This window comes from Gobio gobio, assembly GCF_949357685.1.
Source record: "Gobio gobio genome assembly, chromosome: 17".
Lineage (NCBI taxonomy): Eukaryota > Metazoa > Chordata > Actinopteri > Cypriniformes > Gobionidae > Gobio > Gobio gobio.
The window spans coordinates 33,708,685-33,733,436 of NC_137110.1; the positions used below are offsets into that span (position 1 = coordinate 33,708,685).

General features: G+C 39.3%; 1 protein-coding gene across 2 annotated transcripts in view; it reads right to left on the minus strand.

Moving 5' to 3' along the window:
- Positions 1 to 13,993: 13,993 nt before the first annotated feature.
- lhfpl4a (LHFPL tetraspan subfamily member 4a) overlaps positions 13,994 to 24,752 on the minus strand; it is a gene marked incomplete at both ends in the record, with an annotated part of 59,585 nt that continues 48,826 nt past the window's right edge. The window contains 3 exons of one of the 2 annotated variants that reach the window (XM_079841001.1): positions 13,994 to 14,047; positions 22,084 to 22,122; positions 23,325 to 23,341. In XM_079841001.1, coding sequence (XP_079697127.1) covers positions 13,994 to 14,047; positions 22,084 to 22,122; positions 23,325 to 23,341 — 110 coding nt within the window. Of the gene's footprint in view, positions 14,048 to 22,083; positions 22,139 to 23,324; positions 23,342 to 24,752 lie in introns of those variants that run through there. The other variant, XM_079841000.1, reaches the window with a different exon arrangement.

Here is a 24,752-nt window from a genome sequence, read left to right on the forward strand (position 1 = left end):
TCATGCACCACTCTATAAGAAAGAAAAACTTCAGTTTCATGTCAACTTTAAAATTTATAATTTAATTGTCAAAATTTCATTGCACCCATAACTATTGTCACCTTCTCCAGAAAACACTGCATCAGGAGGAAAATGAGAATTATAAATGAGAACATTATAAATGAGAAGAGAGACCTCTGTGCTGGTTCTACACAGATTAGAACTACAGATGTGTTTGAATATGAATACAAGAATATTATTAGGATACATTGTATTTTTTGAAAGCTGCAGATGTAAATGCAATTTGACATTGCACTGGTTGAACAAGCCTGTGTCACCTGTCTGATTACAGTCTACAACACAATTTTAGCCAGTACATTATTTATTTGGTTGGAAACACACTTTGTCAGGGATATAATAAAGAATCTTGGTGGCCACTTACATAAATTTAAAATTGAGCACTTGGAATATCAGATGGTATGTGAATCCATATGTGTATTTCATCATGCAGTGCTTTAGTTTAATGGGCAATGCATCAATGAGACTTTTTTATGTTCTTTCGAGAAAACATGACAAATGTATTTAGCTCGCTAATGTGCTGTTGCCAAACTTCAAGTGAAATGTTGTATATTGATGGCTTCTTCAACAGCTCTGCCAGCTGGGTGGTCCAGGATAATGGGGTCAATCTCATTGGGGGAGCATTGGAATTCTGGTTGCATTCAGCTGTTTCCAACAGTATCTATATTGTGGAAAGATGCCTACTCTCTGTAGACACTTTCAGGCTGCAATGAATCACAGGTAAATTGTGACTTTATAAAGTAAATACCTTATGTATATCCTAACTGACAAGCTGAGAGCAGGGAACTGTTCTGTTAACATTATTATTCATGTTCTCTGCAATGTATGTGTAATGTGTTGCACCAATCACTCTCAAAACATCACAGCATATATTCATTAATACTGCTAGGAAGTTTTATAATACATAAATTTAATTATATTTAAAAGGCCTTCTGGAGCTAGTTGACATTGAGAAGATGTCACAAGGACTATATTTTAGTAACTTATCTAGAAGGGATGCCACAATTCTCAATATAATATTGAACCGTTGAGTACGGCATTCACGGTTCAATACGCGCTTGTAAATTGCGTTTTTTTCGGTTTCGTATTTAATTAATTATTTTTCTAAATTCCATCATTTGCCTCCATCCCAATACTGAACAACGCGACATACATTCACATTACACGTTAGTGGTGGAGTTATAGGCCTACTCACGGGACACTATAGTTATTTACAATCACCAAAGTTCAAAGTACCTTGCCAGTTTCATTCGCGTGCGCGGTTTTAACATGCGCTTTTCAGAGCGCGCGCACTAAACGCCTGTCAAACACGTGATTACTGGACTAAGTAGTAGTCTTACTGCGCTAATACTGTCAAATACACACAAGGTTAACATAAACACAGTCGGTTATGTCTAAAGTGAAAGTAAAATCGGTGCGTGTCTGTATATCAGATGCAGGTCTTAAATTGACAGCAGCGCAGCCTAGTGAACACGCTGTCCTTAAAGGGACAGTTCACCTCTAAAATGATGTCATTATTTACTCACTCTAATATTGTTCCAAACCTGTATTCATTTCTTGATGACAGAATTTTCATTTTTGAGTGAAATATCCCTTTAATGTTAATACAACAACAAAAGACAAAGAGAAAATCACTCATTGCTCTTGATTGAAAAACTAATACAGTAGCTTTAATAAGAATCAATGTATATTTTATAGTGAAGTCTATGTAGTGTTTTATTTTTACATTCATTCATTCAATTTCATACTTAAATGCTGCTGTACTGCTCTGAGCTGCCAGTGTAAATCTTTATATACAGTTATTTTATATTATACAGTACACTAGGAATGTGTACAAGGGTTTTTTAAAGTAAGGTTTTTCAATTCTTTTAAGTAAAATAAAAAAAGAGTATGGCAATACATTTTTTTTATTTTTTCTCCTTAACCTCTTGCTGTTACTGTCGCCTAAGAATAGAATAACAAAAAATGTATGTGACAAGCCATCAGAACCGAACCGAAAACCGTGGTTAAAAACCGAGGTATGTATTGAACCGTGGACTAACTGTATTGTTGCATCCCTAGTATCTAGTGGTTTTGTATGTTGGCTTCATACACCTAGTTCAAAAAGGTCTTAACATTTAAATAATTTTTGTGAATTATTTCCAATCAACTCAAAATAGCCTATAATTGTTTTTTTGTTGTTGTTGTTGAAATAGCTGTTGGGTAAACAATGCAGTAAATCTGCACTGGCATATCTGGGCAAGGGCACCTATATAATGACATGGGGATTTATCGCATCCAAAATAAAAGTTTGTGTTTAATATATGTGTTTATATATGTGTTCATTTATTTTGGATGTGTATTAATCAATTGCCCAGCATTATTAGAAATATATTAATTACAGTATTGGTCGTAACTGTTACAAGCACGCCAGGCTCCACCCTCTCACAACCACAACGATCCCTATCACCGGAATACTGAGCACACACACCTGCACGTCATCATCACTGCAATCACCACCTGCACTTAAGCCCCACGCTCACACTCCGTCACCGTCCGGTATCGTTTGCACATGCTACTACTCATGCTTGCTTCCTCAGACTCACCTGACTACTTACCTGATCTCCTTCGTATCCTGAGTGTCTCCTCGTCTCGTCCTGTCTCCTGGTCCTCGTCTCCTTCGATCCATTGTCCCGTTCTTCTAACATCAAGAAAACGACTGACTCTCACCTCATCTGCTCACCTCCTGGTTCTGCAAATAAACTCTGCTTTCACCTGCCTCTGTTATCCGTGTCACCTCTGTTTGTAACAGAATACCAGACCAACACAGCACTTCACCAGGATGAGCACCCCGGATCCCTTCCAAGAGCTCGTCGACGCCGTTCGGCGAGCTCTCCCCACCAGCGCACCTGCACCTTCACCAGCGAGCACTTCCGGAATCCACACCACTGGTTCTTCGCCCCCTGAGTACGCCTGTCCCATGGCCAGACCGGCGCCCTTCTCTGGTTCGGCGGAGGATTGCAACGGATTCCTTTTACAATGTTCGCTGGTCCTGGAGATGCAGCCGAGCCTGTACCCCAACGATCGCGCTAAAGTGGCGTTCATTACATCTCAACTTTCCGGTAAAGCGCTCCGTTGGGCAGAATCCATGTGGTCCACCGACAGTCCAGTGATCCAGACCCTGTCAGGGTTCATGTCTCACTTCAAGGAGGTCTTTGGGAAACCATCATGGGATTCGTCGATCGGAGAACAGCTATATCATCTGAAACAAGGTACCTCCACTGTTAATGAGTATCCCCTACAGTTTCGAACCCTCGCTGCTGCTAGTGGATGGAACGAGCAGTCCCTGATTACGACCTACCGACAGGGTCTGAATCCTCGGGTGCGGCTGCATCTCGCTGCATACGAGGATACCATCGGGCTAGAACGCTTCATTCAACTCTCCATCTGCTTCGCCACTCGTATGCAGTCGTGTATCGAAGAACACCAGGGCCAGTCGTCATTGTCATCATTCCTCCGCCAACCAGGTGATGTCAGCACTCCAGAACCCAACCCCACAATTGTAAACCTTACTGCTGCTGGAATTTCCCTTTCAGTTACTGCCCTCCTCGATTCTGGGTCACCCGGGAACTTCATCTCGGGAATCCTCTGCCACCAGCTCAAGCTCCGCACGACTGCAACTCCGACGACCTACCAAATCCAGTCGATAACTGGTAGACCACTCAGTCAGAGGCAGGTTAGTCGTACACCTGCTGGTTCTGGAGGAGTCCACCGCTGACATCATCCTAGGGCGCCCATGGTTAGAGCAGCACAACCCAGTCATCTCCTGGAAGACGGGAGAAGTCCTGAAGTGGGGCGACAACTGCTTCCCGGACTGCTTCCCATCTCCACCGATTCGTCCCTCTCCGCGTCCCCAAGATCTCCCTGTCTGTGCCACGTCCATCGAGAGTCCGGTAGAGAGACGATCGGTGGATGTCCCCGCCTGTTACGCCCCCTTCAGTGACGTCTTCTGTCCCCAATGGGCTTCCAAGCTGCCTCCCCATCGGCCATGGGACTGTACCATCGATCTGCTGCCAGGTGAACCAGTGCCCAAGGGGAAAATCTATCCCCTCTCCCTTCCGGAGGAGAAGGCCATGGAGGATTACATCAAGGAGGCGCTGGAGCAAGGCTACATCCGTCCATCCACCTCCCCTGCTGCTTCGAGTTTCTTCTTTGTGGCAAAGAAGGACAGAGGCTTGCGGCCTTGTATTGACTACCGCTCCCTGAACATCATCACAGTTAAGTTCCGATATCCCCTTCCTCTCGTCCCAGCTGCCCTGGAACATCTCCGTGGTGCCACTGTGTTCACGAAGTTGGACCTCCGCAGCACGTATAACCTCATCCGGATACATGAGGGGGACGAGTGGAAGACCGCCTTTGTCACGCCCACAGGACACTACGAGTACCTCGTGATGCCAAATGGACTCGCCAATGCCCCCTCCATATTCCAGGACTTCATATATGAGCTGCTCCGGGAGTGTCTCCACAGGTTCGTGCTGGTCTACTTAGATGACATCTTGATCTACTCCCGGAGCATGGCCGACCATCGCGTCACGTTGCGGAGGTCCTTCAACGCCTGAGGAAATACCAGCTCTACCTTAAGGCCGAGAAATGCTCTTTCCATCAGCCCTCTTTGCAGTTTCTTGGCTATATCATCGAACACAGTGGCATCCGGATGGACGAGAGGAAGGCGGAAGCTATCCGGTCCTTGCCAACTCCATAATCTGTCAAGGAACTTCAACGATTCCTTGGATTCTCCAATATCTACCGACGCTTCATCCAGAATTACTGCTCCATCGCCAGCCCCCTCACCAGCCTTCTCTGCAACAAGCCCAAGTCTCTGTCCTGGACCCCATCCGCCACCCAAGCCTGCCAGACCCTGAAGGACACCTTCACGACAGCTCCCCTCTTGGTCCATCCCGATCCTGACCTCCCGTTCGTCGTCGAAGTGGACGCCTCCACCACGGGGGTGGGTGGGGTCCTATCTCAGCAGCAGGGGAACCCCAGTCGTCTCCATCCATGTGCCTTCTCCCGCAAGCTCAGCCCTGCGGAGATCAACTACGACATTGGCAATCGTGAACTCCTCGCCATCAAGCTCGCACTGGAGGAGTGGAGGCCCTGGTTAGAGGGCGCCAAGCATCCATTCCTGGTCCTTACCGACCACAAAAACCTGGGGTATCTCCGCGAGGCAAGACGACTCAACCCCCGACAAGCCAGATGGGCTCTCATCTTCACGAGGTTCGACTTCCACATCTCGTACCGACCTGGGGCCAAGAACATCAATGCCCTTTCCTGCATCCATGGTCCCGAGGAACGGTACGAGGAAGAAGAGGAACCCATTCTCCCTACGAAGCTCTTCCTTAGCCCCATCACCTGGTCGGAGGAGACCTTGCCCTCTACCAATGCCTCCACCAACGTGCCGCCGGGCTGTCCTCCAGGCTTGCAGTACCTCACACGAGCACAACGCATCCCTCTCATTCACTCCTCGCACACATCACTGGGCACTGGTCACCCTGGGGTCAGTGAAACCCTCTCACTGCTACGCCAGCGCTTCTGGTGGCCACACATGTCAGCTGATGTCAGAAGGTACGTGCGGGGATGCCGGGAATGTGCCATGGCTAAGAGCCCATGACACCTGCCTGCCGGGAAACTCCTTCCTCTGCCCGTTCCCAACCGTCCGTGGTCACACCTAGGGGTAGACTTAATTTGTTACAAGCACGCCAGGCTCCACCCTCTCACAACCACAACAATCCCTATCACCGGAATACTGAGCACACACACCTGCACGTCACCATCACTGCAATCACCACCTGCACTTAAGCCCCACGCTCACACTCCGTCACCGTCCGGTATCGTTTGCACATGCTTGCTTCCTCAGACTCACCTGACTACTTACCTGATCTCCTTCGTATCCTGAGTGTCTCCTCGTCTCGTCCTGTCTCCTGGTCCTTGTGTCCTTCGATCCATTGTCCCGTTGTTCTACAATCAAGAAAACGTATAGTATCTGACTCTCACCTCATCTGCTCACCTCCTGGTTCTGCAAATAAACTCTGCTTTCACCTGCCTCTGTTATCCGTGTCACCTCTGTTTGTAACAGTAACAATGATTTGATGTTTTCTTTTTTTAATGCTTTAAAAAAAACAAAATGTTTTATCCCAATTCTTTTACTGTTTATGTTTAGCTAAAAGTCCATAATAGACTGTTTAATGGCAGTTTCATTCAAACTTACCCCATGTTTTCAGAATATATTTTCATTTTATGGTATTTTTTTCAGGACAATAATACATATATTTTCAAAAATAAACCTAAATATCCTAAATATTTACTGGAATATGACTGTGACAAATAGCCCTGGCATAGCTAAATGACTAAGGAATACAATGCACGTGAAAAAGTGTTTCCATCTTAGGAACAGCTCTGCAAACAATATTTTTTGCAGATGTTCTTGGCATCACTTGCTACAAACAAGTATGTCCACATTTGAAAGAAACGAAAAGTCATATTTTGGGGATATGGAGGAATACAATTAAACAATATAAATACATAAATGGGTAAAACAATATTTGACCCATTTATTTATTCATACATGGGAAAATCGTGGATCTTTTTTGTAAAGGAAAGAAAATAGTTTTCCGATTGAGAACATAATCTGGACTGGAGCAGGATAAACAAACAATATGTTGCTACTCCACTCTGCAGTAAACAACTGGAGAGAGTAAACAAACAAGGCCTGTAGAAATCTGTACACAACGATTTTGGAAAAATGGCTTAGCTAGTCTCACTAACAACTATAATTGGTCCATTCTAAAAAGTTTTGAGGGCAGTGACAAATATCACAGTGCCGTTTTTTTGATACCAATGTATCAAAGTTTGGCTGATTAGCATGGCTCAGTTAACCCCTGCTGGTAGATGTCATAACTACACCATTCTTAGGACAAAATATTTTTCCATTGACAGCCATGTATTCTGAGGTCTTTTTTGCACACAATATGTTCATGTTAATATAGCAGATGTTTTTCCTGTGACTGCTTGATTTTTAAAGCCTGAAATAGACATATATTTCTTGACAGGATAGTCTCAGGATAGGCACTAATAAAGGGCCTGGTACTGTGCACATACTTGCTGTTAAATAATGTAAATAATGCATGTAAAATGCTATTCACTTTGAAGATTTATATTATATTTTTTATATTACAAGATTTTAGATGATTTTATATTACTTCATATTTATATTTTAGTACTTTACTTTATATTTTATTAAATGGGCCACGTGGACTCTGACAAAAGAGTTTAAAAACTGCACACAAGAAAACAAACCAAACTTTTTTACATATTGAGCAAAAAATAAAATAAAAGCAAATAAAATAAATCAAATCAAAATTCCTTTTCTAAAACTATTCTAGTCATGTACATTCCTTTTCTGTTTAGTAAACCTTTGTTAAATGTAATAATTAATGAACAAAACATATTTTATATAGTTTTTTCTTTTACCCTGTCTACTTTATAGCCTCTATATGGTTTTACATTGAAATAACTGACAGCAAGGCTTGTGTGCCACTGACTTATTCTCTCATTGTTCTTTTACTTTCCATTGACTTTTAAATTGCAGCAAAAATAGTAATGCTCCAACAGCAATTATTAGTTGAATACATTAATAAATGATAATAACTGAATACTAAACATGAACATAATCAATATACATGAAAGATTTATACACATGAATGAGCAGAAGCCTAATGTAACATAAATATGTATGTCGCCTTAACTGTTAGTGAAATAGCCTACTTAACTTCATAACATCACACACCCGCACGCACACACACATACAGTATATAAAACCCATAAAGGGTTTTACTATTGTTACAAGATGAAGAATCTGGTATTATTTACAACTATTCTTCTTTTGAAATCAGTTACAATTTAAAAATGCAAAGACATAAAAATCGATATCAAGTGTAGCTACCTTTGAAAAGTCTGTTGACAGTCTTTACTTCACTTGTGACATCAGAATTAACAAAACATGGTCATATATCATACCATTCACCACATTCTGCTTTATGGGAAAATCGTGTTGCTTTGATTACCATCTCGACATTACTGACTCCATGGTTGAGCTTGCTTTCTTAAATTAGTGATGACATTTTAATACGCAAAAGCCACATATGTGTCAAAGATGGAACGAGGGCTGTGGAGGGAAAAAAATCAGAGTGAGCCTATATTATTGCAGACTTCTTTCATCATGATATTGAACTAGACTTAGTTTTGATATTTTGCAACATGCATAACACTGTTACAGACAGAGGTCATTTATAATTACACTGCTTAACCTTTCCTTAAACATTAACCTACACGTAAACCTAACCACACCAACAAACATGCCCCTAACCTTTACCCATATCCTACCTTAAAGGGATAGTTCACCCAAAAATGAAAATTATCCAATAATTTACTCACCCTCAAGCCATCCTAAGTGTGTATGACATTTTTCTTTCAGACGAAAAGTCCTGGCTCTTCCAAGCATTGTAATGGCCCTGAATGGCAGCCCAGAATTTAAAGACCAAAAAAGTGCATTCATCCATTATAAAAGAAATCCACACGGCTCTGTTTAATAAAGGCATACTGAAGCGAATCGATGGGTTTTTGTATGAAGCATAACTTTATAAAGTAAAATATCTAGCTTCTGGTGGGCCGCCTTCCGTATTCAATTTACAAAGAAAGTGTAGTGCCTCTCGCAGTTCAAAACGCAAAAGTGTTGTCATACGTCCGGCAGTTACGCTTTTTCCGTAAGTTGACTACGGAAGGCGGTTTACAGGAAGCTAGATATTTTACTTTATAACATGCTAAATATGGATATTTTTCTTATAAAAAACCCATCGGTTCCCTTCAGAAGACCTTTATTAACCCACTGGAGCCATGTGGATTACTTTTATAATGGATGGATGCACTTTTTTGGGCTTCAAATTTATGGCTGCCATTCACTGCCATTATAATGCTTGGAAGAGCCAGGGCATATTTTAATAACTCCGATTGTATTCGTCTGAAAGAAGAATGTCATATACCCCTAGGATGGCTTGAGGGTGAGTAAATCGTGGGGTAATTTTCATTTTTGGGTTAACTATCCCTTTAATAGCAGCAAAAATGTTTTGCAATACATTATGAACACAATAAATACATTGTACCTATGCATAGTAGTTAAAGTGTGACCGCTTTGTGTGATCTATACAATCTGCAAGCTATGTTTACATGAAATTATGTATGACAATGAAATTAAAAAGAGCAATACAGCAATACTTGGTGTGCTGGAAAACAATATGTATAATTTTGTGACCAAGTGTGGCAATGTCACATTTTTGGCATTCATATGAAGCCAATTTGTAATTATTCACAGGATGGAGGAGTTTCTCTCTATAGAGCACAGCTTGCTGCACCTGGCTGTACCAAAGATGCGTTTACTGCCTGCTGATATGTTGGCACCTACTCTGGCCATGGCCATGGCCATCCTGTCTGTGCTGGCCAGTGCCCAGCCTTTCCTTTTCATCATCCCTCGCTCTTTTGATCTAGTCCTTCATTCTCCTGGTGCTGTTAATGAGCACTACAGGAAGTGGCTTTCTGCCAACAATTGCCTGACTGGACACACAGACAACATTATTTCCTAATTGTTATGTAATTTGCAAGCAGGCTTCCAGCATATTTTTTTTGCTCCTGCAGATACAGCTAAATATAGCACTTAAACACACATTCACTCAACATCACATTGAATAATAATTAAAAAAAGGTAAGTGAGGTATGTGGACCTCTTTTTCTAGAGTACAGGGTGTTAAACGGGATGTTATTTTGTTAAATTTGTGTTTGGATTTTCAGATATGGTAATTTTACCTGGTTGTATGTTGTATGAAGTTGTATGTTGCTCAGACATGAATTAGAGGTAAGCATATTCCTATTTTAAAATCCAAATGTGTAAAAAAGATAAACAACAAACTTAGACAAATTGTTCAGAATGTGGATCAGAAGCACTGATCAGGAAGCTTTCTAGTTTGCACTTTTCCCCCTTGTCTGTTTTGCTTGACACCAAACACCTTTTTGTGCTTTGTATACCTGAGTAAATGTATATCTTACCCCAAAATAAACCCATAACATGGTATTAAAAAAAAAATTCTTTTAATATTTTAAACAACAACACCAACAATGTTTCAGTGATGGTGACGATGTCAGTTATGTTGCCCTCCCCTATGACTTGCAGAAATATTTTTTATACATTTTTGTTTAATTTAGAGATTACAGCATTCCAGAAAGATCAGAGGGGGGAAAACATTTACAACTAGAGCAAAAAGAGAGGCATTACACATGTGAAGCACAAGAAAATACAATGTAAACTTCAGAAATTAACCTTGTCGTATCTTTCCACAGTAGTCTTGTTCTTTAATTTTGGCACATTTAATTCTTTCTTTTATTATTTTATTCTTTTTAAATGGTAGATTTAAAAAAGTGTTGCAAGACAGGAGAGAAAGTAAAACATTTAATTAAATGAAACAAACACTACTAAGTCTTCAGTAACATGGGCCTATATCAAATATTGTTTTTTTTATTAATGACTAGACGTTGGATGACAATGTTGTTTCACAGGAGATTAACTGAAAAAATGTGTGGCAATGAAAATAACACATCAGAATACGGGTATGTTTTTCTTAAAAGTTTCTTTTTACATCTTCATGTGTGAAGACAAAAATGTTGCATTAATCAGTTAATTTGTAAAAAAATATCTGGGCAATGGCAATGTTAATGTTGTGTGTGACAAACACAGAATGTAAATGGCTTTGAGAAGAAACGATATTGAATACTGCAGAAATACACTGCCCCTGAGGTTGCCAAATTTTCAGAAATAACTAGCTGTCATTGGGGTATAGTGCTTGTGTGTGTATTAGTCTCTGTTTGTGTTTTTCGTGTCAAATAAAGATTGACCAGCACCGTGCACCCATGATGAAATTGCTATTCATGAATATGTTTTTGTTTGTAGTTTTCTGGGCTCTAAATTTCTTTGTATGTATGACGTACGGTACAGAATGAAATGTGAATGATGAATACAGAAATACATTACCAAGTTTGGCAAAACCAAGACATTTTTAAGTTCTTTTAAAAATAAATTCATCCTTCTGTTCACCAATGTAGCATTTAATTGATCAAAACAAAATACAACAAGCCAGTGATATTGTAAATTATTAATACGGTTTGAAAAAACTGTTTTCTATTTTTAAAATGACATTTTTATCAGTGATCACAAAGCATTGCAAAGCCATTGCTCCAGTCTATTAAGAAAACCTTGTGTTATACTGTGTAATATTTAAGAATTTCTTTGAATGTGCCTGTTTGGCACTCGATAAATTATGTTTTAGTACTAGCAGTTGAAAATAATTGTGCAGCTTAATGATTTGTGGAAACAGCAGCATTGTATGACCTATAGTGTTTGTATAGGCTATAGAGAAGTGGACGGCGCAGATGCACAATTAAGGTATTATGGATTATTTAAAAAGGTATTTTGGATGGATGAAGTGTTGAGAACTTCACCTAGTGCTGCAGAAAGCAAGAGATGAAACTTCAATTGAATATATTAATAAACTGACTGCTAGAATGCATAAGCTGTCAATGCTGCACATGTAAGACTCTTTGATGAACAGAGTTTAAAAAATGAGGCATTTATAATACAACTGTATATAATACAGCATTTGTAACATTGTAAATGCCTTTACATTCATTTCTGATCAATTTAATGCATTCAGGTGAATCAAAGTCTCAGGTTCTTTAAAACAAAAAATGTCTTAGAATTTCCAAACATTTGTATGGTAGTGTGGAATAGATTGGAATAAGGAATTATGGAGAAGCTGTGTTTTAAGAGTACGAAATAGAAACCCAAGTCCAGTGCAGTCTAGTCTTTATGCTCCTCATACCCCCACTTTCCGTCTGATCTCAACATTCATCTCTAGCTGGTCTCCCAGTGGAGCATATCAAGGAAATAGAGTAGGAGGTGTTCAAGACTGAGGTAGATGTGGAGCAGCAGAGCAGTCTTTATATAAGGGTTAGGAGGGTTTAAGCACCATGGAGTATTTCACAATTTGTTTCGAGTCCATCTCATGTCATCTCCAAAATCCGCCACTCAAGGGGCTGCAGAATAGGGGCCAGACCTACCCCCAACAGGGCTTTCCTCTTACGATGATCCTAATTGGTATAAACTTTCTTCTCCACCTTGAAGATCTGTGTTTGCTCCAGCCACTTAGCAGAAATTATGCCATTACAAGATGTTGATAAAAACACAAATGTAAAAGAAATACAACCTTAGACGAACATAGATTTTGCACACAAATTCCTATTTTGTTTGAATGGTTCATCATGGTTCAAATATTTAAGGAATTTATAAGAAAATATTGAGATTTTTCCTATTCATTGATTTCTATTACAAGATTGTTGCATTTTGCATATGTGAAGAATTAGTCACATCAGTCCATTGAATGTAATGTAAGTTTATGCTTAGAAATTGTCTGAATAATTGTGCTACACATCTTGCCTTGGAAACATAGATAGAGGTATAGTCATTTTCATGACTTTGTACCAAGTCTCAGTAGTCCCGGCTGAAAAATCCAACATTGCTGGTCACCAGCATGGGAAGCCGGAGTGTTGGTGGACCAGCTAAGTTTTGCTCGAGAACAGCATGACATGCTAAGCCAGCATTATACCAGCTCTAAGCATAAACCAACATGGCTAGATTTTTCAGCAGGGTTCAACTAGATGTGTTACGGTTAACTTTGTGCTGTACCACTGTGCTCTACCTACATAGTGTGGGAAATGGCAGATAAGGGCCTGAGTAAAATGCAGCATGCAGGGCTTTTCCTCAAGACAAATGATTAATGAAAAAAACTAAACACAACAATTTCACCTTGGTCTAGTGACCACAAAAAGCTGAAGAAAATGATCAATGATGAAATTAATGTAGCAGACTCCAAATAATGTTCATGTGCTAATCACTAATCATAAATCTCACAACAGTTCATTGAAAAAGGAAATATCAAGAGAGGAAGTGTCTGTAAAAAAGAAGAGATTTGCATGCCAAATTAGATGTCTGTGGGATAGGGTGTATTTAGCTGTTGTTAGTCTTTTCTGCTGCACAGTCATAGAATGATCATTGATACCTTCAGGTGAACTGAGAGATAAAATAATAAATATGTTAAATCCACTCCAGTTTAAGGAATATAATGTGGTGAATAAATGCTTAATGACTGTACCCTGTCTCCATATAAATATAGAATTTTCAATTTAATTAATCAATTAACTCTGATTGCTGACCACATGTTACAAAGAGGGGAATTCAAAATTTGTCAGAAAAAGATGGTCTTCAAAATTACATCTGGTGCTGTACAAAATGTTTCTTTTTTTTTTTCTTTTCTTTTTTTTTTGTTTATTTAAATTTTTGGCTTGATGTTTTTCCTTTTCATCTGTGTGTCCAGAGTAGCACCCAATCTCTTGTACATATGCATTGATTCCTTATTTTCTTAAAGCTAGAAATATGTTCCCCGTTTTAGATAAAATATGAAAGTCTGAACATAATATCGCTGTTGCAAGCATAATCATGACTATCATCATAATTGTCATCAAAGCATTATTAAATAACAGTAGTAATGTGTAACTTGTTACTTTCCCAGAGTTGTTGGTTTATGTAAAGCTGATCTTTTCTTCTTTTTATTGGTTTTAATTTCTCATGGTTTTTAAATAGGTGTATGTTGAATATGTTCTCTTCTTGAAGTGTATTCCAGTCTTTTTCTATATTACAAAGAGCTGCACTAGCAGCATCCTGACTGAGTTTAGAGACACAGGCCTGAGGACAAGGAGAGAGGGATGGAGGAGTAGATAAAGTAGAGAGGATGCTGTCTCTTTACGGAAACCGCTGGACACCAAATCGAGGGTCCCTGGTATCCCGGATCTCAATCTAAAATATACAAGGAAAAGAGAAAGAGACAGAGACAGAGACAGAGACAGAGACAGAGAGATCATTATATACAGAGCAGTGCAGACCTTAAAAGTGAAAAATTTGTCATCATTTACTCACCCTGATGTTGTCCCACAACTGTATAAATTTCTTTCTTCTGTGGAACACAAGAAGATATTTTGAGAAACATCACAATGTTTTTTTTTGTCTATACAATGGAAGTCAGTTGTCAAAAATAATAATTCAAAATATCTTTCGTGTTCCACAGAAGATAGAATCTCATATAGATTTGAAATGATATGAGGGTGAATAAATAATGGCAGAACTTCCATTTTTTGGTGAAACAGAGAAAATAATTATTTTAATTCCATGTATACATAATTAAACAGACATCATTTTGGTAAATATCACAACCCAACACAATAATCCAAACCCAGCATAAAAATACTGACCTAATCAGGAGCAATCGGTGAGTTTATGCTAAATACAGTATTACGCTCAATAGGCTTCCCCCGCCGTATTGACTTGTAATATTTAGTTGTCTGGGAACATTCAAACAAAGGAGGAACTGGAGGAGTGATGGCACAGGAGTAGTATGGCATAGTCTGGGTCAGCACAGATTCACAGAGGAAGGTAAAGGTTTCATTCAGACAGATAACACATCCTCCTACCTCCTAACCACCTTTGGTCCCTGTTTTGCATTTGGATCTTAAAGAACATGTGAAAAACCACAACCAAAGAGAGACGGAAGTGTTTTCTGAATAAACAATGAATATAGCTTATGTCTGTGAATGTGGAAAAACTACAGTTTACACAGTGCTTGTATTTAGTGCTGTCGGTTCAATCAAACAAGCACCAGTGAATCTTAGCTCTCTCTAGTGTTCTATATGTGCAAGGTTACAAACATTAATTCCTTTTGTTTTTGAACTTAAAGGGATAGTTCACCCAAAAATGAAAATTAGCCCATGATTTACTCACCCTCAAGTCATCCTAGGTGTATATGACTTTCTTCTTTCAGACGAATTCAATCGGTGTTATATAAAAAAAATGTCTAGGCTCTTTCAAGCTTTATAATGGCTGTGAATGCTGTGTCTGTTTTGAAGTCCATAAAAGTGCATCTATCCATCATAAAAGATATCCACATGGCTCCGGGGGGTTAATAAAGGCCTTCTGAAGCAAAGCGATGCGTTTGAATAAAAAAAATATCCATATTTAAAACTTTAAAAACTAAAATAACTATCTTCCGGTAGTCGGCTTACGCAAGTGGACCTACGGCAAAAGAATATATGATGCAGGATGACGCAATATATGATGCAGGATGTAGGAGTATCGCAAGCTTTCCACGGCTCTCGCGGTTCAAACAAATAGGGCTGGGCAACAAACTCAAGCCCCTCTTCTCTTGTATCGAAATCCTCTGGCATTTCTCTTTAAAAAATTAGAAATCTAAAAAGAGAATTATGACCAGTGTTTTGTTTTGCTGTATCCTTTGCGCTTCTGCGTTCGTCAATACATCATGCGTCAGGTCAATAGTGGCTCTTTTGCTGTAAATCGATACGTACGGCCGTCTGTGGGAAGCTAGTTATTTTAGTTTATAAAGTTTTAAGTATCTATATTTTTCTTACACAAACGCCTTTAATAACCCCCCGGAGCCGTGTGGATATATTTTATGATGGATAGATCAGCCATTCACTGCCATTATAAAGCTTGGAAGAGTTAGGACATTTTTTGATGTAATTCTGATTGTATTTGTCTGAAAGAAGAATGTCATATACACCTAGGATGACTTGAGGGTGTGTAAATCATGGGGTAATAATTTTTTTTGGGTGAACTATTCCTTTTACATGAGACATTCTTTGGAAACTTAAGACCTTTTTCATACTTAAGACCTACTAAAAAGTCCTGCTTGGTCTTATAGCCTATAAGTGAGTCTAGTTTTTTGTAAAACAAGAATATGTTCCTGCAAATAGAAACCAATGCAAGTTCCAGGTGAACTGACCACTAGTGTTCACTAAATATGCTATGACTTTTTTTCTTCCATTGAGACCAATGAAGTGCTGCTATTGCAGCTGGTCAAGCAAATGTTTGTGCTTTGTTTGCTTTTGTTTGATATAATTGTAAATATACTTTTAAATAATTAAAATACTGATTTTCTGGTCTATAAGTCCTCCCCGAACTTCCCTCTGCCCTGTATCTTGCTCTCTCATTAGCTGTAGTTCATCGCCAATGTCATTTTCAGTCAGAACTCTTTTCACACAGAAGGAGTTTGAATCGCCGACAGGTCCAGATATTTAGCATGCCAAATATCTCACAAGTGTCGGCGACTCATCGGCGAGTCTCTCTGATCGTCTTTGATAATTCACACTGCGTGATTGTCATTCACGTGCACAAGCACCGATTTGCCTATGATTTTGGGCATTTGTCTGCGATTTCGCAAAACCTGTAGGCGAGTATGAACTCAGCATTGGCCTCTATTTTTCTGCCAGTGCTGTGTAGAAAAGTTCTCATTAACCCCAGAGTTAATGAAAACCAACTGTTAGTGAGCAATAGACACCTAACTACAGACAAGCATCTTCTTTTACTAGGCATGCTTCTGAATAATGACTCTGTTTCCTCAAGTAAAAACAAACACAGTTACAGAAGAGGATCTTATCCTTAATTTCCAACAACAGTCCACTTAGACTCCATGGCATACTCCAATATTCAACTCCCCTTGTGAAGGTGAAAGAGAAGATGTGCTTCCCAGCAACTAACTGAGCAATAATACTTTTTCATCTCCTTGGAGAATTTGGGAAAAAATGACTACAGGGGAGTAGGCTTCCCACATGGCCACTCCCCAGCAGTAGGAGGAATAATGATGTTAATAAACTTTGCTTTCAGGGTTGAATGATGGAAACCAGCAAACACTGGAAGATCAAATTAGTGACCTGAGCAGTGATGGAGCCCACCTAGATTGATTAGACTGGCTGATAAATCTGAGACTTTTCCAAAAGTACACCTTGCTGAGCCACGCCAGACTTCCTCTGATTCCATGCTGGCTAGATTGTAATGCCAAGTTTGAATAAGGAATCTCTAGCAGATGGTCAGTTCACAGATTTTAATGAGATTTATTCAGAAAAAGGCAAACAGAAAGACATTGGCAGATAAACAGAGCTGCCAATGGGTATCTGCCGGGCAGCAAGATATGCAAACAGACTAGGACCAGCAGAGCGTAGTCAAAAAACAGGTGAAGAATCTAGTTACCAACAAATCACAAAGACAAAGCATGGGGAATTAACTGAATGGGAATGGCTTTTGTGTGTACGCACACTTTTAAGATGAAATCTATGGAAAGTTTTATACATAAGGCCCCCAGAACTGGGGGATCTACCGCTCTGCACATTTTGTTTGTTATCTAACAGACCTTATTCAGATCATCAGCTCATTAGGAGAGAGCTCCATGAACTCAACTATGTGTGTCAGATAAGAGAGACTTACAAAATGTGGAGAGCGATGGGTCACCAGGACTGGAATTGAGAACTAATGAATGCTAATACTTATTTTAGGTTGTTGTTGTTTTTGTTTTCTTCACTTAGTACATGACAAATATTCTATGAATACATCAAAGCATTCTACAAACATACATAGACATTTACTGGACTGGGCCTCTATGGAGGTTCGCTGTATTAATAATAGCACTTTCTGATGACTAATGTTGAAACATCAGCCAATTGAACAAAAATGAGATTACACACATTAGTTTTAATAAATCCTTGTGCGTTTTCAGAGCAAATAATCCAAAAGTATGGATTACACAAACAATAATTTGCCACAAACTTTTAACTCTGTGACAATGTTAATACTTACAACCGGAATTATACCCCTTTCTTAAATTTAGTTTTATTTACTAGTTTATTTTTGCTCGATTACCAGAGAGGTTTCTTATAGTATTTTTATATGAGAAGCTAGAATCTGATACTAGACTCTTCCTATAAGATGATTTTATTATGACTGTGGGCACATCTCATCTCAACTTTGTAGCATGAGTTAAAAAACTGTGTTTCCAAGAATTCCTTTGGCTGGAAGTATGAGGCTGTGCTTTAATTGGAAAAGTATTGAGGGGTTCAGTGGCGTAACTAGGATTGTATGGGTTTAGGATTGTAGTGCAAAAACACTTAATGGGATTTTCACCACTCTCTGTTGATTTGTTTTTAAATGTTGCATTTTAAAGTTAAACTTGGGGTAAATAACTATACAATTAATATATGCCATAATGGCATCACTGAGTTAATGGAAGTAAAGTAAAGAGAAGAAATTAGCCATTGGATGGAGAGTTGTCTTATTTGAGGGTGTCAATTTAATTGAGTAGTTGATGATTACATGGCCAGTAGTCCTCAGCTTTTATTCAGTGACAACCACTTTGGTTCAATTTAAAGACGAGAAATTAAACACTGAATATTTTTTAATTTAGTTTGAAGATTATTTTTTTCATTGGTTTTTACATCTAACGTATTAATTTTATGGTCTGTCATTACTTCTACAATTTTTAACAGTAGATTCAGCATTGATTGGAATAATTTTTTTTTAACACTGAGTGTTTCAGAAATACATTGAAAAATAATTCAAAATATTGCAAGATAGTGAATTGTTACACTCCTAGTGGGGAGTGTTGACTTTAAAGGGATAGTTCACCCAAAAATTTTAATTAGCTCATGATTTACTGACCCTGAAACCATCCTAGGTGTATATGAGTCTTTCAGACTAATACAATTGGAGTTATATTAAAAAATGTCCTGGCTCTTCCTGTTCCTCTGTCCCCGTCCACACGGAGACGAGATTAGCTGTATACGTAACAATTTTGTACCGTATCAGCGCTGCGTCCACACGGATCCGGCGTTTTGGGAGCATGAAACCGATATTTTTTGAAACCGGGTCCCAGAGTGTATACATCTGAAAACGACACCCTTGCGTTTTCGTGTGTACAGCCAATCCGTATATTTTGTGAAACGGTGATGTCATCACACCACGTCCCGCACGGGAAAGACTAGAAAGGGATACAACTACGGGCACTGGGCATGCGCACATCAATATTGCCTCATTTAATTACGGTATTTGCATTATTGTAAGGGTAGGTTTAGGCTTGGGGTAGGTGTAGGCGTTAATAAAACACATCTGGTAAGTAGCAAATGTATTTATTGTTATTTTATCGTGAGATTTTGCCTCACTTCCTACCATTGCTGTACCCCTTCTAGCCTTCTATCTCTTCTTCTCCGTTTTTAATGTATTTCTGTGGCAGAATTACAGTGCCACATACTGGCCTGGCATGGATTGTTTTGAGTCGGTTTCAATGTTTCGGCTCTTGTGTGTACGCAGATATTTCTTCAAACGAGGAAAAAAAAAAGATTGGATAGGGAAAGCTCTGGCTTTGTGTGGACGGGGCCTTAGTTTCCTGCCACTTGTCTGTTTCCTTGGTTACCCTCGTTAGTTAAGTTCTGTTCAGCTGTGTTTAGTTAATTATCTCATTTCTGTCACCTATTTAAGTTCCTCTTGTTCACTCTGTCTTTGTCTAGTCACTGTTATGTTAACCAGTTATGTTGGAGTGTAGTTCCCTGCCTTTCTGTTTGTTCCCGAGTGCCATTATTAAAGTTTATATTTGGATCTTCTGAGTCTTCAGCCTGTTCCTGTGCACACCCAACCGTTACACTTCCAAGCTTTATAATGGCAGTGAATGGCTGTTTCTGATTTGAAGTCCATAAAAGTGAATGTATCCATTATAAAAGTGCTCCACACGGCTCCGGGGGGTTAATAAAGGCCTTCTGAAGCGAAGCAATGTGTTTGTGTAAGAAAATTGTCCATATTTAAAACTTTACAAACTGTAATCTCTAACTTCCATTATTGTTGTAATGCTCTACTAGGTGGTTGCCCTGCTCGTTTAATAAATAAACTCCAGCTGGTCCAAAACGCTGCAGCTCGAGAACTTCTTACTAGAACCAGGAAGTATGACCATATTAGCCCGGTTCTGTCAACACTGCACTGGCTCCCTATTAAACATTGTATACATTTTAAAATCTTGTGAATTACTTACAAAGCACTAAATGGTTTAGCTCCCCAGTACTTGAGCGAGCTCTTAACGCATTATACTCCATCATGTCTATTGCGGTCTCAAAGTTCTGGACAGTTGATAATAGCTAGAATATCAAAATCAACTGCAGGCGGTCAATCCTTTTCCTGTTTAGCACCTAAACTCTGGAACAGTCTTCCTAGCATTGCTCGGGAAGCAGACACACTCTGTCAGTATGAATCTAGACTAAAACCCACATGTCTTTACAATGACATACACATAGAACATTATCAATTTATATTATTCAAATCAGTTAAATGATTGTTTTAGGCTGCATTAACTAGGTCAGCCGGAACCGGGAACACTTCCCACAACACCTGATGTACTGGTTACATCATAAAAAGAATGGCATCTTTTATGGACCTATTTCATATACTCTAATGCTCTAAACATGAACCAGCAGCGTGCACACATTTTTCATCACATCTTCTTCAAATGAAATATATGCAAAGGACACTGATACAACCATAGGCCTACGTCTGATCACGACCGTGATGACATGATTCTGCTACATGGAAGACAATGATGTAAGTTAATAAATAGACTGACAATTCATGGGCAAAAATGTAACTCCTTTATTCTTTCTGTGTTAAACTGACGTGTCGTTTGTTCAGACTATAGTGCTCTTAAATGTATTGAAAATATCCTTAGACCTTTTAAATGTTTTTTAAATGCTTAAGGTGCCCTCAAATCAGTTTTTTTTCTCTCCGTGCTAATATTTTAATATTCAGGTGTCTGTAATGAGCGTGTTGCAGGTCTGTGTTTTATTGGTTGTTGTCTCCCCACAGCATCATTTTGTGGGGCTTTGCAAACCTGTATTAACTCTAGTGTGGAATTTTCTACAATAATTACTCATCATGTAGGGCATTCTAGTGAATCTACTGCAGTATTTCCTCTCTCAATTAGTAGAAAATGTGGTTAACACCTGGTCATGCATAGGGAAAAAAACCAAAACATCATATACCGCAAAACCGATATAATTTTGAAAAATACAGTGATATACATTTTTGCCCAAGCACTACTGCCTCTTATGTCATACACTGGAACGCCAGTCTCTCGAAAATGCGTGTACGACAGTTAGCAGAAGTTAGAGATTACAGTTTGTAAAGTTTTAAATATGGATATATTTCTTACACAAACAAATCGCTTTGCTTCAGAAGGCCTTTATTAACCCCACGGAGCCCCATGGACCACTTTTATGATGGATAGATGCCCTTTTATGGACTTCAAAACAGAAACAGCCATTAACTGCCATTACAAAGCTTGGAAGAACCAGGACATTTTTTAATATAACTCTGATTGTATTTGTCTGAAAGAAGAATGGCACATACACCTAGGATGTAATCATGGGCTATTTTTGGGTGAACTATCCCTTTAAGGCACAGGTTAATAGTAAATCACAATTTTTTTAGGATTACACCACTTATTGAAACATTTTCACATCTTCTAATACAGTGCTTCTCAAACCTATCCTGGAGACGCTCCCACCATTGCAAATTTTGTATTTCTCCTTCATCTAACACACCTTATTCAACTCATCAGCGTATTAGTGGAGATTGAAATACTTGAATTGGGTGTGTAATATATGGGAGATGTACAAAATGTGCAGTGCTGGGGGGTCCCCAGGACAGGTTTGAGCTGCTTTAATTGTATGTGAATGTAAAACGATGTGAAATAACCAGGTGTGACTGATTCACCTAAACACATTAGTTACACCACTGCCAAGGAAATTACAGTACACACAAAATGACAAAACAAGGGAGAGTAAAACACCATTATTTGATCAGGACTGGAACTGACAGAATCAGAAAATATTCCATGTGTGAAGTTCCTTGGTAGGGATTAAAGCTACATGCTATGACTGCATGCATAGTTTTGTGAGGGAATGGATCAATTTATAGGAGACAGTAAAGTTAAACTGTACTAAAATGAAGCTTACTCCATCCACTCGAAGAGAAGACCCTACACGTAGAGGCTGCTGAGGAGGAAAATTGCTGTTAATAATATTCTGATAACGGTTCATACACATTTTACTGTATACATAAAATACCAACAATCAGGAGTTGTTAACACTGCAAATATACTGTATATCAGTGGTGAGCAGTGACTTTTTTAACGTTGGGTGCGTGTTCTGTCGAAAATGCACCTGGTGCAGATACGTTGGATCGGGGTTTCGCATTCGCTCTATACGGAGTGATGACACATAGCAACACTGCTAAAGTGTTTAGTTAATGTTCAATATAAGTAGCCTATTATAAATAAAATATAAGTATAATATAATTAGAATGAATGTACGTATAATACAAATATAAGTATTGTTGAAACAATGCCAATTGATTACTTTAACAAACGCATAAACTATTGATTAACAGCCTCGGATAGTTGGTGTACTTACAGTAGGTCTGTCTTCAACAGTTTAAAGTGATCTTTAAAAATACATTTCCTTTTGGAGAAAACAAAATACTATGAAAATAATGTAAGACTTTTTTTTTCACTTGATATACGACCCATTACAACAGAGCATAGGCGGCATAGCTGCTGTGAATCCGCTTACCCGAAACTCTCAGTGAGTGGCAGATTTGAAGAAAATTACCATTGTTTGGCAAATAAATTAATGACGGAGAGTTATGTTATGTCTGAAACGTTCAGGATTGTGTCCTGTTTGACTCTGTTATGTTATGCACTGCGTGTGACAGGTTACGGTGCCTTTAAGGCTTACAGCAGTGGTTTACGGCAAAGGTCAAAAACGCTAGGTTTGCGGTAGTGAAGTAAAACGTAATATGAATGAAGCTACACGGTGTTGTTATTGAGTCCTACACAAACACAACAAGTTACATACGCATTGCCACTATATTCACAAATAGCAGGACAGATATTTGCTCCCATGCTCTGCAACATAGCTTTTGACACATGCACTTTTTCATGCAGTATTTTTCCTGCTATAAACTATGTCTTGCTATGATTTGTGTTCATTGTCTACCCATTGAGTGACACTCATAAATAATATGCCTGCTAAAATGAGGATTAAATAATCTAAACTGAATTCTAACCATGACAACAGAGAGTACATATAGTAAGGAAGGAAGGAACTACAAGGAAGGTACTACAAGAAAGAATTTGTACCACAACAACTTCACACAACCACACAAGCACAAGAGTTATAGCAGCAGAACGACTTACCCTGGATACTGCCAAATCTGTGAAGACAGAATAGAAGTGGTTGTTTAGTAAGGTGTGTGTGCGTGTTATCCTGGTGAACCCTGTATGGGGACAAAATGTCCCCCAAAAGATGGCAATATCTGAAAACCTTGTCCTGGTGAAGATATTGTTTTGGTCCCCATGAGGAAAACAGCTTATAAATCATACTAAGTGATGTTTAAATTAATAAAAAAGTAAAAATGAATAAAGATCCCTATCAGTCAGTCACATTTAGCATTAGGTCGAGAAGACTGACGTTATGGGATCTTGCTTGAGAGCAAATGGTAACAAAACAAGCCTATGGACATTGGCGTGTTAGATTTGCATGTCAATCCACTCCCCGTACATACAGGTATGTAAGCTTGCGTGTGTCACGGTTCTGTTTGTGTTTTGACTTTCAGTTTGTATTTTGATTTGTTCCTGTGCTCCTTTTTTCAGTTTCCCGCCACTCCTTTGTCTGTCTTAATTAGTTAATTTGTCCCAGCTTTGTCTCGTGAATTATCTTGTTTGCTCCTTATATACGCAGGTTTTCCTGCGTATATAAGCCCTTAGTTTCAGCCCAGTCTTTGTCCAGTCACTGTTATGTTTGCGTGTGTTTCCTTGCCCGTCTGCCTGTTCCTGAATGTTACAAATAAAGTTTATATTTGGATTTCATCTTCTGAGTCTTCATCCTTTTACTGAGTACACCACACCGTTACAGCGTGTTACTCACTCAGCTTTTTGCTTCGGAGCCGAGCGTTGATCACTTCATTGCTCTGCCTTTGTGTGAGCTGACAAGAAGAGGAAGTTCTGAGTTGGAGAGGCATTCGGCGATGTGTGTCGCATTACAGAGCAAACTTGCATGGTTTGGGACTCTACATCTTTTTAAAGATGGCATTCCACCCATGTGTTTCTGGATGCGGTCATTTCCTGGCCCAGTCTGACAGCCACGATCACTGCCTCATGTGTCTGGGCCCTAAGCATGCTGAGGCAGTGTTTGTTGGTGTCTCATGTTCCCACAGCGGGAACATTACCATCACCATGTTGAGATCGAGACTCCAATACCTTGAAAAGGTGGAGTACCCTCAGCTATTCCCTGTTCTGGTTACTCAGAGAACCACTTCGGTTAATACTCAGGGTGATCTGAGGATTATAGTGGGAGCTCTCCCGTCGGCCCAGCTCCCAACAGGCCTCCCACTCCTCTTACACATTACTGGCGGTGATGGATTTTCCTGTTGAGAATGCAGGTCCTTCTTATGGGGGACCCAGCATCTCATTTGGGGCTCCCGCAGAGGACCGGATGTCGAGGCACGTTATTGTAACAACAGATGCCTCCAGAACAGGCTGGTGCGCTGTATGCAATGGGCAATAGGCTTCTGGACAGGACCTTGATGTGCAGTGGCACATCAATTGCCTCGAGTTGCTAGCAGT